The sequence below is a fragment of the Prionailurus viverrinus genome, chromosome B1, assembly GCF_022837055.1.
Source record: "Prionailurus viverrinus isolate Anna chromosome B1, UM_Priviv_1.0, whole genome shotgun sequence".
Classification (NCBI taxonomy): domain Eukaryota; kingdom Metazoa; phylum Chordata; class Mammalia; order Carnivora; family Felidae; genus Prionailurus; species Prionailurus viverrinus.
Window position 1 is genome coordinate 74,223,546 of NC_062564.1, and position 13,020 is coordinate 74,236,565.

At 43.3% G+C, this 13,020-nt stretch overlaps 1 protein-coding gene across 3 annotated transcripts in view; it reads right to left on the minus strand.

Moving 5' to 3' along the window:
* The window catches only part of TMEM131L (transmembrane 131 like), a 169,796-nt gene that overhangs the window by 90,252 nt on the left and 66,524 nt on the right, over positions 1 to 13,020 (minus strand). For all 3 annotated transcript variants that reach the window (XM_047855382.1, XM_047855381.1, XM_047855380.1), the window contains exon 4: positions 270 to 338. In XM_047855382.1, coding sequence (XP_047711338.1) covers positions 270 to 338 — 69 coding nt within the window. The remainder of the gene's footprint in view (positions 1 to 269; positions 339 to 13,020) is intronic.

The window sequence follows — 13,020 nt, forward strand, 5'->3', positions numbered from 1 at the left end:
AGAAGTAGCTAAAACAATCTTATACTCTCCTTTTCACAAAAATATTCCTTTTAACAAGCCCCAGAATCAACATCCCTTATATTATTAATATACTTAAAATGTATTCAACTTTTTATATATATTAATATATTTTAAGTATATATATATACATATATATACATACATATATATATACATACATATATATACATACATATATATATAATATCCTGAAAGCAAACAATGCAAATAATACAAGTTATTAAAAATTACAAAGAAAAGATACTTACTGAATTCCAAAATCTAGAACTGATGGCTGAAAATGTAAGCCCTTTCCACTAAATAGTTTGTCTGAGAAGCTAAAAAAGAAAAGACAAGACAGATTATTTTTTGTTGCAATTTTGAAACTTGAATGCTGAGTTAAGAGTATACGCTTAGGCCAAGGGCTCTCACAAGATATAATTTTACTCCCCTATTGATGAGTCTGAACTAGATCTTAAATGTAAAAACAGAATTATTAGAAGTCTAATACAATTCTATACTTGCAAAAATTTAAGATACTTTTAGATTATGGTTAGTATAACATATCAAAAGTACAGATTCTATAAGCATTCGACAAAAATGAGGAAGCAGTTAATTTTTAATATACATTTCATTTAGGTTTCATTTATGGATGAATTCAGATAATACGACTATTTTCATAAACTCCAAATCAAGACATACATGTAAGATGACTGGGGATGAGGGGTTGGAGAGGGAAGGAGATTTGGCCTCTAAAGTTGTAACAGGGAAAGGATGGGAGCAGAGCCAGGGATGCCCCTGAAGGCTGAAACCATCCCCAAATCCATATTTTTAAGAACAATCATCACATAAAACCTCACATGGCAGGTCACATCTTCAACAGCTGTTAACCAGTTATGATGATTTTTCTTTAGAATCAAGACACATACCAAATTAACATACCAAAAAACAGAGTAAAATAAAAATATATGTATAACATAATAACATAAATATATATATATACACATATACATAAACATACTTAAAGAGAAAATACAAAATATGTGTGTATGTACTTGTATTATGTGTGATATATTATATACACCAAAAAACTATCAATGCTTGTGACATTTTAAAAGCCATGCAATCCAAAACTATTGAACTGGAGAAGCCCCTAAATGCAACAAGTATAGCTATTTTCAAAGACTCCAGAAAGCTTTCTAAAATACAATCTTTCCATCGCCTCCTCCCACCAACTAGCACTGCACCAAACATGGTCCCAAGATTGGCCCAGGAGTGGACATCTGAATTTCAGAGCTGCTGGCCAAAAGAAGCTTTGTGACCTTCAGCAAGCCCATCTCCCATTTTTCTTGAAGGTGCAAACAATACAGAAACCAGAAAACCCCTTCCAAAATCCTCATGTCATAGGAAGGATCCTGGCTGCAATCTTTCCTTCCTCCCTCCACTTTTCTGTCCCTATCTAAATCAAAGTGACATCTCAGTCTCCACCTGCCCAATTCCCACCTTTCTACTTGCGTTGAGCTTGAACAGATAAGAGGTATGTTGTTTACTGGCCTCCTAGGACAGGACTAACTCCATGACGATGTACAAAAAGGCCACTAACACACCCAGTTGCCTCCAGAAACGTTTTCAAGAGCCCCAGGAGGTGATGGATGCAAAGAAGTGCCAACATCACATGTACCACAGCCACCCCGCTCCAGATCGAGCTGGCCAGGTTTTAGCATTCCAGAAGAAAAGGAAAACAGGCAACTTCACATGCCAAAAATTATCTTAGAAAAGTCAGGGTACTGTATAAGTAATAAGTAAAACAATTAATGATAGTCTCTTCCTGAGTACCAAAAGTGGATTTATCATCAGATTTCACACCCAACTTCTGCACGAAGACAAGGTTTTAAGGATTTAAGTAGCTCACTTGAGATCACATAGCTATTAAGAGTCAGAGCCAGAATTCCCATGCAGATCTGTCGAGGCCAGAAATATGAAGCTGGTATGGAGTCGGGGCCTATCCAAGTTCACCAGACCTACCCAAGGAACCAAGGCACTCTAGCGGTTGAGTGAGGGTTTGAGCTTTAGCGTGCAGACAAACTTGGGATGCCAGGCCCAAAGCCACTACTCTCCAGTCCTGAATGGGTCAATCACTCAACTTCTCAAAAGTCTTAGCCTTACTATCTTAAAATGAAGATGACAACAGTATCTACCATATAGTTATCCTGAGGTTAAAATGAGATAATAATGCCTTTGCTTCGTGCCTGGCACATAGTTAAGTGCAATAAATATTAGATCATGTTACTAAGAGGAAGACTGTCATCTAACAAGAAAAGTAATGAGAACAGATGGAGAAGCCAATTAAGCCTGAGTCAGAGCTGACCTGGGGATTTAAAAGTCCCAAATGGGGAGCAGTAATTATCTCTGAATAGAACAGATGAAATATAAACCTGCACCATCTCATATCATAACAGAGATTTTTAAATCCCACAATCAGGAAGTTTTACACACCCAACAAAAATCAGATATGAAAGGTCCAACCTACAGCAATAAAACTAGAAACAGACAGACTGTCTCTAACTTCGAAGAAAACTCTATTTCAATCTCATAATGGAGAAGTAAAACCATGTCAATATTTCTTCCTAAAAGTCACAGAATAGATTCATTTTTCTCTTTGGTCAGTTTCAGCTCACTCGACTTTACAATTTGGAAAGGAGAGCAAGTTACAAGGGGATTTAACATCACTGTCTAAGGTTAAAAAGTTAGTACTCGTAGGTAAAACCATTTTAGATGTAGACACTGCCCTGGAGAGTATTCACACACATGCACATGTCCTCAAGTATTTGTTAAAGACTTTAGGGGGAGGGGGCCTGGGTGGCTCAGTCAGTTAAGCGTCAAGACTCTTATTTCAGCTCAGGTCCTGATGTCAGGGTTGTGGGATCAAGCCCTGCATCGGGCTGAGTGTGGCACCTGCATGGGATTCTCTCTTCCTCTCTGTCCCTCCCCTCCACCTCAAAAATAAATAAATAAATACATACATACATACATACATACATACATAAGGCACAAGTTTTTAAAAAAACTTTAGGGGGGAAAAGCAGCAAACTGCCAAAAATTAGTCAACTACCAACACGTATTCTCAAATATCAGTGGTAGCTAAGAAATTATACTGTGTTTAAAGACGCCAAGGTTTTCACTTCCAAATCCATGACATCAAAGTAACTTAAGCCTTAAGAGCTACAGCAATAAAAGACAAAATTCCTTCCCTTTGCTCCTTTCATTCAAAGTCAGCATTAACCTTTTCGCATGTGTGCCCTTAATACTGCTCATGCTTCTTTTACATCACAATTCACCTGGCCTCTTTCCCTCTTAGAAATTCGCTTTGTCTGGCATAAAATAAACTCAGACATCTTGTAAAAACAAATTAGAAAATTATGCCACATATTTCTAATGTGTACCCTCCCCCCCCCCCACACCCCAGGAAGGTAATTATAAGGAAAAGCCCTTTACTAGAAGAGAAAGATAAAAGAGGAACCATTTTTCTTCTATTACAGGAGGGAGGCATAGGAGGAGAACTAGAGGTGACAGTAATCTGAGATGCGGGGGCTCTTGTTTATATGGACCCCACCCCACACACTCTCTTAGCCCTTCTAAACACACCCCCCGGCCGCAAAGAGCTGAATCTTTCCTCAGCAGCAGGACATGTGGATGAGGAATCTACACATTATTTGGAAAGAATATCATCACCTAAGATTACCTGACTTTTTTTCTTTTATCATCTTCTCTTTTTTGGAAACTTCAGCTAACTTTTTTCTTTGTATATAAAACAAAGAAACAGTTTTGTTGTTGTTGTTTTTTTTTTTAAAGTGGCTGGTATAAGAGAAAAGAAAATTTCTCTGGAAATTAGAAGAGCTTGGTTCAGGTCCCAGATATGATATGAGCTCACATGTGACACCAGGCTTCTGTTTTCTCTTCGACAAACTGAAGGAGCTGGACCAGACTGCATGGCTCCGGGATCCTTAGAAGGGCATTCACATGCCCCGACTCCTTCTTCCTAGGAAAATTATATCTATTTGCTGATATCAGACACACCCATTAAAAAATTTCAGTCCAGTGACTTCAGTAGGGAATGAATTAACTATAACCAACTGTTTAAGCCATTCAGAAATGTTATCTAACCAAATACATCATTCCAAACACAATGCTCCAGCTCCCTGGAGGGAGCAACAGGACCCAAGGACTGTGGACCAGGCTTCAACGGCTCATGGCAATTCAGTAAGGACTAGCTGCGCCGGGGCAGGTGACCAGCTCTAGGAAGACCCTCCCCTCAAGGTTACAATCCAGGAAGCCAGACAAGGCTCAGATGCCAACAAACAAAACTCATAGATCAAGAAAGTTCAAAGTGAGGGACAGAAAGCTCTGAAAAAGTCAGGAAAGGCTTAGGGTGGGGGGTGGGAGGGGGCAGAGGCCTCAAGGAACAGTCACCACAAATGGAAACTGAAGGGAGGCCACTCGCAAAATGAACAGCAGCAGGGAAGACACAAAGGCTAAGCAAAGCACAGGCCGCATCTGGAAAACACCATTCAGGCAAGGAAGACACACTAGGAAGTTGGGGCGGAGTCTCTGACTGGTGAAGCATATGGCAAGGGAGGTGAGCCTGAACAGTGAGGACAGAAGGGAGCAGACAGGAGGGCAGCCAGCAATACAGTCTTACTGGAGGACAAGGACATTGGGATGGTGCACGAGCCAGACGCTCACCACAACATGCCATGAAAACAAGACTCATGCACCGTGGCTCTGCGCTGGGTCTTACCCCTAAAGGAGCCTAAAGGCTTAACCAATCTCTGGAGGACACTGCAAAGTTCCAGAACAGGGCCTGAAGAGGCTGGTATAGTCCTTTCTGAACAGGTAAAAAATAACTTCACCTTCCAGCAAGGATTTGAGAAACAATGGTGGCCACCTACAGAGAAGATGGAACTGTCTGGTTTTCCACATTCCTAAATGCACTGATTTCCATTTGCCTCTCAAAGCCCCAACACCTCCAGCTGGCTGTCTTTTACATGCAAACTCTTCTAATACCTCCAGAGCATGGCCATGACCAGGCTTTAGCCACTGGATGAGTACAAGGACAAGAGGACTGGCTTCCCACACAGTCTACAGACCCTCTTCTGCCTCAAGGAAGGTAACAAAGGAGACCATAGCAAAATAATACCATAGCCTAGACTCTGAAGTATTCAAGGAAAGACATGTTACGCTAATGAGCTACTTACTGGGCTGCTCTCCTTAGAGTCAGGAGAATGTGAGTGCGCACCAGAGCTCAGTGCTGGGACTGCTGTAAAAGACCCACAGAGTCCACAAAGGTAGAGATTTGTGCACTGTTAATCCCCTTGGACTCTGAGAAAACACACACACACACACACACACACACACACACACACACACACACACACACACAACAGGTATTTTCAGGACTCAGCTGCTATTCCCAGGCACCTGGGGGGGGGGGGGTGCGGGGGCGGTGGGATTTAGTACTTCCCGTCATACGGCAAAACTGGGATCGAGTCCTACGCAGATACAAGAAGCCCCAGCCTAAGGCAGCCCTTCCTGAAGCCTGCCCACAGTTAGACCGGCCACTCCAGAGCAAGGCCTGCACGGTTAGCATGGGCACTGCTCTAACCACTCCAGTGATCCAAGGGAACCCAGCCGCAGGCCTTTGGTGAAATGGCCCGAACCATGTGATTTATAAAGTAAGTTCTATAACTACATGGGTTATGAAATTCTACATCATAATCTTAGTACCACAAGTTGCTTTTGGCTCTTCCTTTTAACTTAAAAAATATTTCTAAGAGTTTACCGTGGCAGATATGATAGACATAAGCACATCTACTGAAGTTAGAACTGTCATTCTTCCTGGCAAAGTAACTACTGGCAGATAATCACTTAAGGATGGAGGCAGAAACCAGTATTTTTCCCTAATGAATCCCCAACGAGTGGGGGGGGGGGGGGTATCATTTGGCCGAAGAGAAAAGTCCTTGGAGCAATCCTAGCAGTGGTCAAAGGCACCCTCACTGATAAGGGGATATTTGGCACTTTAAACCAGCCCTACATGTTGATGGCCAGGCCTTCCCAAGGCCAGGACAAAAGTCCTACACACCAATCCGTCCCTCGAGTTGCAAAGACGTTCTCCCAGCTCATACCACCCAGGGATGAGGTGTTCCTTCTCTCAAAGATTAATGCCCGAAAGCCCCTTTCTGGATGGAACCTGGGCTGGTTTCAGGCCCTCACCCACCCTGCCCTCTCCAGGATTCTCAGCATCCCCTCCTGCTCTTTCTCCTCCATTTATATATAGGAGATGCTCATACTCCGGTCACTCCGACCTGATTCAAGTCCCCTCCTTCCCTTCAGCTGTGGGTCAAAGTAGCAACGACAGCAAGTACACTTACTGAACACTTACCAGATGTGCATACCAGATGCCGTGCCCAGCACTTTGCTGTCCTGTGTAATCCAAGGAACCCTGTGTGGGTACTATTAGTATCCCACGTCCACACCCAAAGAAACAGACACTTTGAGGGTTTCCACAACCAGACAAAGCCCACTCCACTGCTGGTGGCTGAACGGGAATGAGCCCCTGGCTACACCGCCTCCCGTCCACGTCTCTGGGGTCCTGCTCCCTCACTCTACCGCAAATGCTCTTGCTGAGGTCATCAGTGAGAACAAGCTGGGAAGGCAAGTGCTGAGGCTACTCAATCTCCCCACTGGCTACTATCCTGAAGTGCCCCTCCTTGGTTTCTAGGAAATCTTGCCCAGTTTTCCTCCGCCCTCCATGCTGTTGCTCTCATCTCCCTGTCAGGCCCTTCTCCCCCACATTACTGTCTCCTCAGCCCTCCCTAAAGTCTCACTTTGGCCAGGCACACCTATCCCCTAGTTTTAGCTATCACCAACAGGGTGACACTTCCTCTAGGGACATCTGTCACTTCTTTCTCCAGCATCCATGTTTCCTTACTTCAACCACAGACTTCCCACTGTCACCTCTCCTGGATTCCAAAAGGGCCAATTACTAGTTCTTCTAGACCTGCCTATAGCTAGAATGCTGGCATATGACCCAGACTTGGCCAGTTTCACCTGCCTGAAGCGGGCAGGGCATCAGGAGATGATGCCACAAGGAAGGGAAGGAAAGAAAATGGAGAATCATCCTGGGGGTAACCACGGCAGCCAGGCAGCAGGGTTAAGTGTCAGGGACAGTAGTGTCCTCGGCATCTGCTTCCATGGCACAGTTCTAGCTGTGGTTCTATCTGCTATGTCCCCTCTTCCATTCTTTGTTTTTCTCAGCCTGGTTCTTAAGTCTTCCTAGAGATTCTGAGAGCTGCCCAACATCTTTTCAATAAATTCCTTTTTTTTTTTTTCCCTGCTTAAATCAGCCAGAGCTGGTTTCTGTGGTCTGACTGATTCATTTCTCAAGACTATGTATCTGTGGCCTGGACCCCTCTGCTGAGCTCCTGACTCGGGTTTCCAAATGTACCAGACACCATCCCACAGATGGCCCACAGGCACATCCAAGTGGAATCCATGGTGGAGTTCAACGTCTTGCTCAGACTCCCCAATGGATCACAGCACTGCACAGTAGTCCCTTATCCACAGCTTCGCTTTCCGTAGTCTCAGTTACCCACCATCGACCACGGTCCAGAAGCAGATAATCCTTCTTCTGATACACAGTCAGAAGGTCACTACTAGCCTCATGCTACGTCATTTCACTTCATCTCATTAGGGTAGGTATTTTATCATCTCACATCATCACAAGAAGGGTGAGAGCAGTACAGTAAGGTATTCTGAGAGAGATCACATTCATACAACTTTTATTATAGTATACAGTTATAATTGTTCTATTTTATTATTGTTGTTGTTAATCTGCCTTTGTGCCTAGTTTATAAATTAAACTTTGTCAGAGGTATGTATGATTGGGGGAGGGGGGAACAGCACAGTTGACCTTTGAACAACACAGGTTTGAACTGTGCAGGCCCACTTACACACAGACTTTTTTTCAATAAATATGGTACAGTACTGTAAATGAACTTTCTCTTGCTTATTATTTTCTTAACATTTTTTCCCCTAGCTTACTTTACTGTAAGAATACAGTATATATAACACATACAACATACAACATGTGTTAACAGATGGTTTATGTTATCAGTAAGGCTTCCGGTCAACAATAGGCTCTTTGTAGTTCAATTTCTGGGGAGTCAAAAGTTATATGTGGACTTTCTGCACACGGAGTAAGTGCCCCTAGCCCCATGTTGTTTGAGGGTCAACTGTATAGACAGAGCTTCAGTGCTACCCACAGTTTCAGGCATCCACTGGGGCTCTTAGAATTTATCCTCAGAGGATACAGGGTCTACTGTATTCTCCTCTTGGTGAGTGGCGGCCTACCTGCCCAACCAGGAGACTTGTTGAGATTCTGACTCCTGTACTTTTCTTAACTCCACATGCAATGGATGCTGAGGACTCTGCTGGGACGTGGCACATTGACACCACTCAAATCTGTCCCCTCCTTATAGTGACACTAACAGGACCTTATATTCAAAAGGCATTTGCGATATTCTGATTTGTCAGTATTTATTCCTCATATATATTTGGTCTTTGACCACAGTTCCTGGCTGACAGGTCCCAAAACCGTTGGCATTTCCCAAGTGTTAAGGGGGACAAAGGTGTCTTTTGTCATGTTAATGGACTGTGGAACCCAACCACAGTGGGTGTGCTGGTTGCAGGGGAACCAACCTTGTGATTAGATACTTGGAATTTTCGGCCCTCCCCCCCCCCCCCCCCCCCCCCCCGCAAACTCCTCAGGGAGGGGAGAAAGGCGGGGCTGGAGGTTGATTCAGCCAATGGCCAATGACTTAGTCTATCCTTACTGTGTAATGAAGCCTCCACAAAAACCCAAAGGACTGGGTTCCTAGGGCTCCCAGGTTGGTAAATATGTAGAGAGATGCAGAAATAGTGGTGCGTCTGGAGTAGGCATGGAAGTTCAGTGCCCTTTCCCCAGACTCTGCCTTATGTATCTCTTCATCTGGTTCTGGATTCTTATCCTGTACCATATCATTCAATAAACTGGTGAACATAAGTGTTTCCTTGAGTTCTGATAACTGCCCTAGCAAATTAATCAAACCTAAGGAGAAGGTCACTGGAAATACCCACCTGTAGCTGTCAGAGCACAGACTGGTGTCTGACATGGGGATCCAGTGGGAAGGGCGGTCTTCTAGGGCTGACCCTTTAACCTGTGCAATCTCTGAGTAGGTAGTGTTAGAAGTGAGCTGAATTTTTGGACACCTTACTGGTGTCCTAGAGTTGCTTGGTGTTGTACGTGGGGACCCCCATACACACTGGCATTGGGTCTGGGAACCCAAAAAGAGCACTACCTTTGCATTTCAAAGAATTTTAAAATATATTATTATATTTACATATTTAATCATACCACAGTTCCTATGCCATCAAGAACTCCTTTAGTTAAGTGGTTGAATTTGCAAGAACTTGTAAAAGAAAAGGAGAAATAAATGCATAAATAAAAAGAAAAAGGCTGGTAATTAAGTCCACGTTTCCTAACTCCTGTTCCAACTTACGCCTTTATGCAGTGTATGACTTCTCATCTATGTTTTAAAGATTTAACATACTAGGGTGCCTGGTAGCTCAATCGGTTAAGCTTCCAATTCTTGATCTCTGCTCAGGTCACAGTCTCAAAGTTCGTGGGTTTGAGCCCTGCATTGGGCTCTGTGCTGACAGTGAGGAGCCTACTCAGGATTCTCATCCTCTCTCTCTCTCTCTCTCTCTCTCTCTCTCTCTCTCTCTTCCCGCCCCTCCTCTCTCTCAAAATAAATAATAAACATTTAAAAAAATAAAGATTTAACATATTTTCCTAGATTCTACTACATGTTAAGATAATTAAATGTGATTTTTCAGTCTGCAGAATACAAAAGGTATTTTGTACTACCTTTCAGCTCTAGGACAAGTTAGGACGAAAAAGTAATTCAGTAGTAGATATCTCCAAGTAGTAATAGAGCTGGCCAGATGCTACATATCAGAAGTGGAAGCAAAGGCAGAAATTCACATGAACACTAAGGGAACCACCAGGCAGACTAGGGATGAAGGACTTTTCCTTCTCAATCACAGGGAGACAATGCAAGTTCATTCGATACTGTGGCTATTTTTAGAAAACCAACTCTGAGCTCTCAAAGTGTCCATACAACTTTAGATATTAGTTCTCTGGACATGAACTAGCTATTATTTAAAGTTCGTCTATAACCTTTTAAGCAACTGGACAGCTACACTTATTCACATTATAAAAGCAGCAATGCTGTATCTCTGACCATTAACTTCTTCCGTCTCCCTGCATTAAGATATTACAACAGCCAAGGCAGTATGACCCAGGCCTCCAAAGATGAATAAGAGGCTGCCTAACTTTCATGTGCCTACAGTGCTGCATATAGTACGAGGTGGAGCAGAGTCCGTAAGAGGGAAAAAACAGTGTGAAGCAGGTTAGGAAAAGTGTTCTGGATGAGGTGGCATGGAGTAGGGCTTGTAAGGCTGGATATGCCACCTTCAGGTAAAAGTGGAGGAGGGATTCCAGACAAGGGGAGAAACGCAAATGATGACACACAGACTACAGAAAGGCACGTAAGGTAAAAACAGACATATAAAAGGTAACTTCTTGGAGTTTCTTGGTTGAAACTCTAAATGAAAGAATAACCCTATGTAACTTCAAATCCCAGGACAACATTTTAATTCAAACGCTATGAACTGATTTTGTTTTTTATTTATTTTTTAACGTTTATTTATTTTTGAGACAGAGAGAGACAGAGCAGGGCAGGGACAGAGAGAGAGAGAGGGAGACACAGAATCCCAAGCAGGCTCCAGGCTCTGGGCTGTGAGCACAGAGTCCAAAGCGGGGCTCAAACTCATGAACCATGAGATCATGACCTGAGCCGAAGTCAGACACTCAACTGACTGAGCCACCCAGGCGCCCCTGAGTTTTTTGTTTTTGGTTTTTTTTTTTTAATTTCGATGTCAACAATATATCAAAATAATCTTCAGGCAATTACAAAGACTTAGCAATACTGTTGGAAAAATCTAATGAAAAATGTCTACACTGTTCCTTGAACAGTCAGCCTCGCAGCTTTCTTGGCCAGAGCGAGTGAAGGGCCTGCAGCGTCAGCTACTGGGAAGGGCGCAGCAATTGTCAGTTTTGCACAATAGTAACTTGTGTGTCCAGGCATTCCTGTTTCTCAGAATACCTGGGCCACGTGTCATTGTTCAACAAGGTCAGGTCTTCTTAGAAAGAAGAAAGAAAGAAAGAAAGAAAGAAAGAAAGAAAGAAAGAAAGAAAGAAAGAAAAGAAAGAAGAAAGAAAGAAAAAAGAAAGAAGAAAGAAAGAAAAAAGAAAGAAAGAAGGAAAGAAAGAAAGAAAGAAAGAAAGAAAGAAAGAAAGACAGACAAGAAAGAAAATTAAAGAAAAGTTAAGGGGAAAAAAAAAGAACACTCCCTCTGAATATTTCTTTCATGTAGAAGCAGCTCTTTTAAGTGGACTGTCCAGCTGTCCACTAAACACACTAGCATACACCACACACTTGCCCACAGAGCATAACTTCCTACTGCCAAGCTCACTTCTTGTAAGATATAATCCCACACTCACAATGGCTTAAAAGCTGATTTTTCTCATGTAAAACCTAAGTCATACTGACAACAGAGAAACTAGACTAGAATGTTCCCAGAAAGACAATTACTCCTTAATATAAATCAGAGGGGCCGGGTTATTTTTTTTCCCCCCTAAGGATAGGGAGCTTGGGGGTGGTAACTTTAAAATGTGTTATGTCAAAAACCATCTTCCCTTGAGAAATAATGGTAAAGGTTTCATGGTTTCTTTCCCAGGGAAATCCCCATGTGACAGGGATTGTTCTCCTGCTCTTAACATCCCTTCTCTCCCTCTTTCATAGAATTTTTTGCCAGGCACATTTCCAGGGCTCCCTTGCAGCTGGGGGTGGCTATGGGACCAAGTGGCAAACAGGAGGTAAGCACCGTGCAGCAGCTTCCAGGAACCCTCTGGCCCTCCTTCCTCCCATCTGCTGCCATGAACACAAAAGTCCAACTTGCATCCTGAATACCAGACCCAGTACCTCAGGGAAGGCAATGTGGTGATCTGTGGGGAGCAGGGCTCCCTAAAGACTTTCTGGAGGCAGGGGCTACGTATGTCCAGACTCTCACAGGAAAGGGAACACGTGATCTTGTTTTAAACCAGTGGTATTGTAACCATTATAAACCATTTTAAACCATCGTAACTGTTACCTGAAAACTTAATTCTAACTGAAACAGCTTCTCACCCTTTTCTTTTTTTTTTTTTTTTTACATTTTTTAATGTTTATTTATTTTTGAGAGAGGGAGAGAGAGAGAGAGAGAGAGCATGAGTGGGAGGGGCAGAGAGAGAGGGACACAGAGAATCCAAAGCAGGCTCCAGGCTCTGAGTTGTCAGCACAGAGCCAGACGCAGTGCTCGAACTCACGAACCACGAGATCGTAACCCGAGCCGAAGTCGGACACTTAACCAACTGAGCCACTCAGGCACCTCAACTTCTCACCCTTTTCTAACACCACAAGCTGCTGGGGCCACTGCTCAACAGAACGAATGCCATGTAACCTCCCCATCCTTCCAGCCTCTGCTGGCCCTGGGGAACACGGGTTCCAGGGGCATCAGCCTTCCTTTTGGTCCAGAACCAGAGCCTCCCCCAAAATAAGGAGGCTACATGGTTAAGCAATAAATGTAACCCAACCGTGCCGGCAAAACAAAGAAAATTCTAAGAAAGGATGGCTCCTGGCTGCCTTTCACTGAGAAAAGCCACTGACTGTGGTAGTAGCCTTTGGTGGCTTTGTTCACAAGCTGGTGTAAACTGAGAAATGCTTGTAGATGAACCGCTTTTAGGACCGAGCACACAGAAACTACCTTCTAGTTTAGAACCTATGGTTCTGCCTCCTAACCACACACAAAGGGACAATTCCA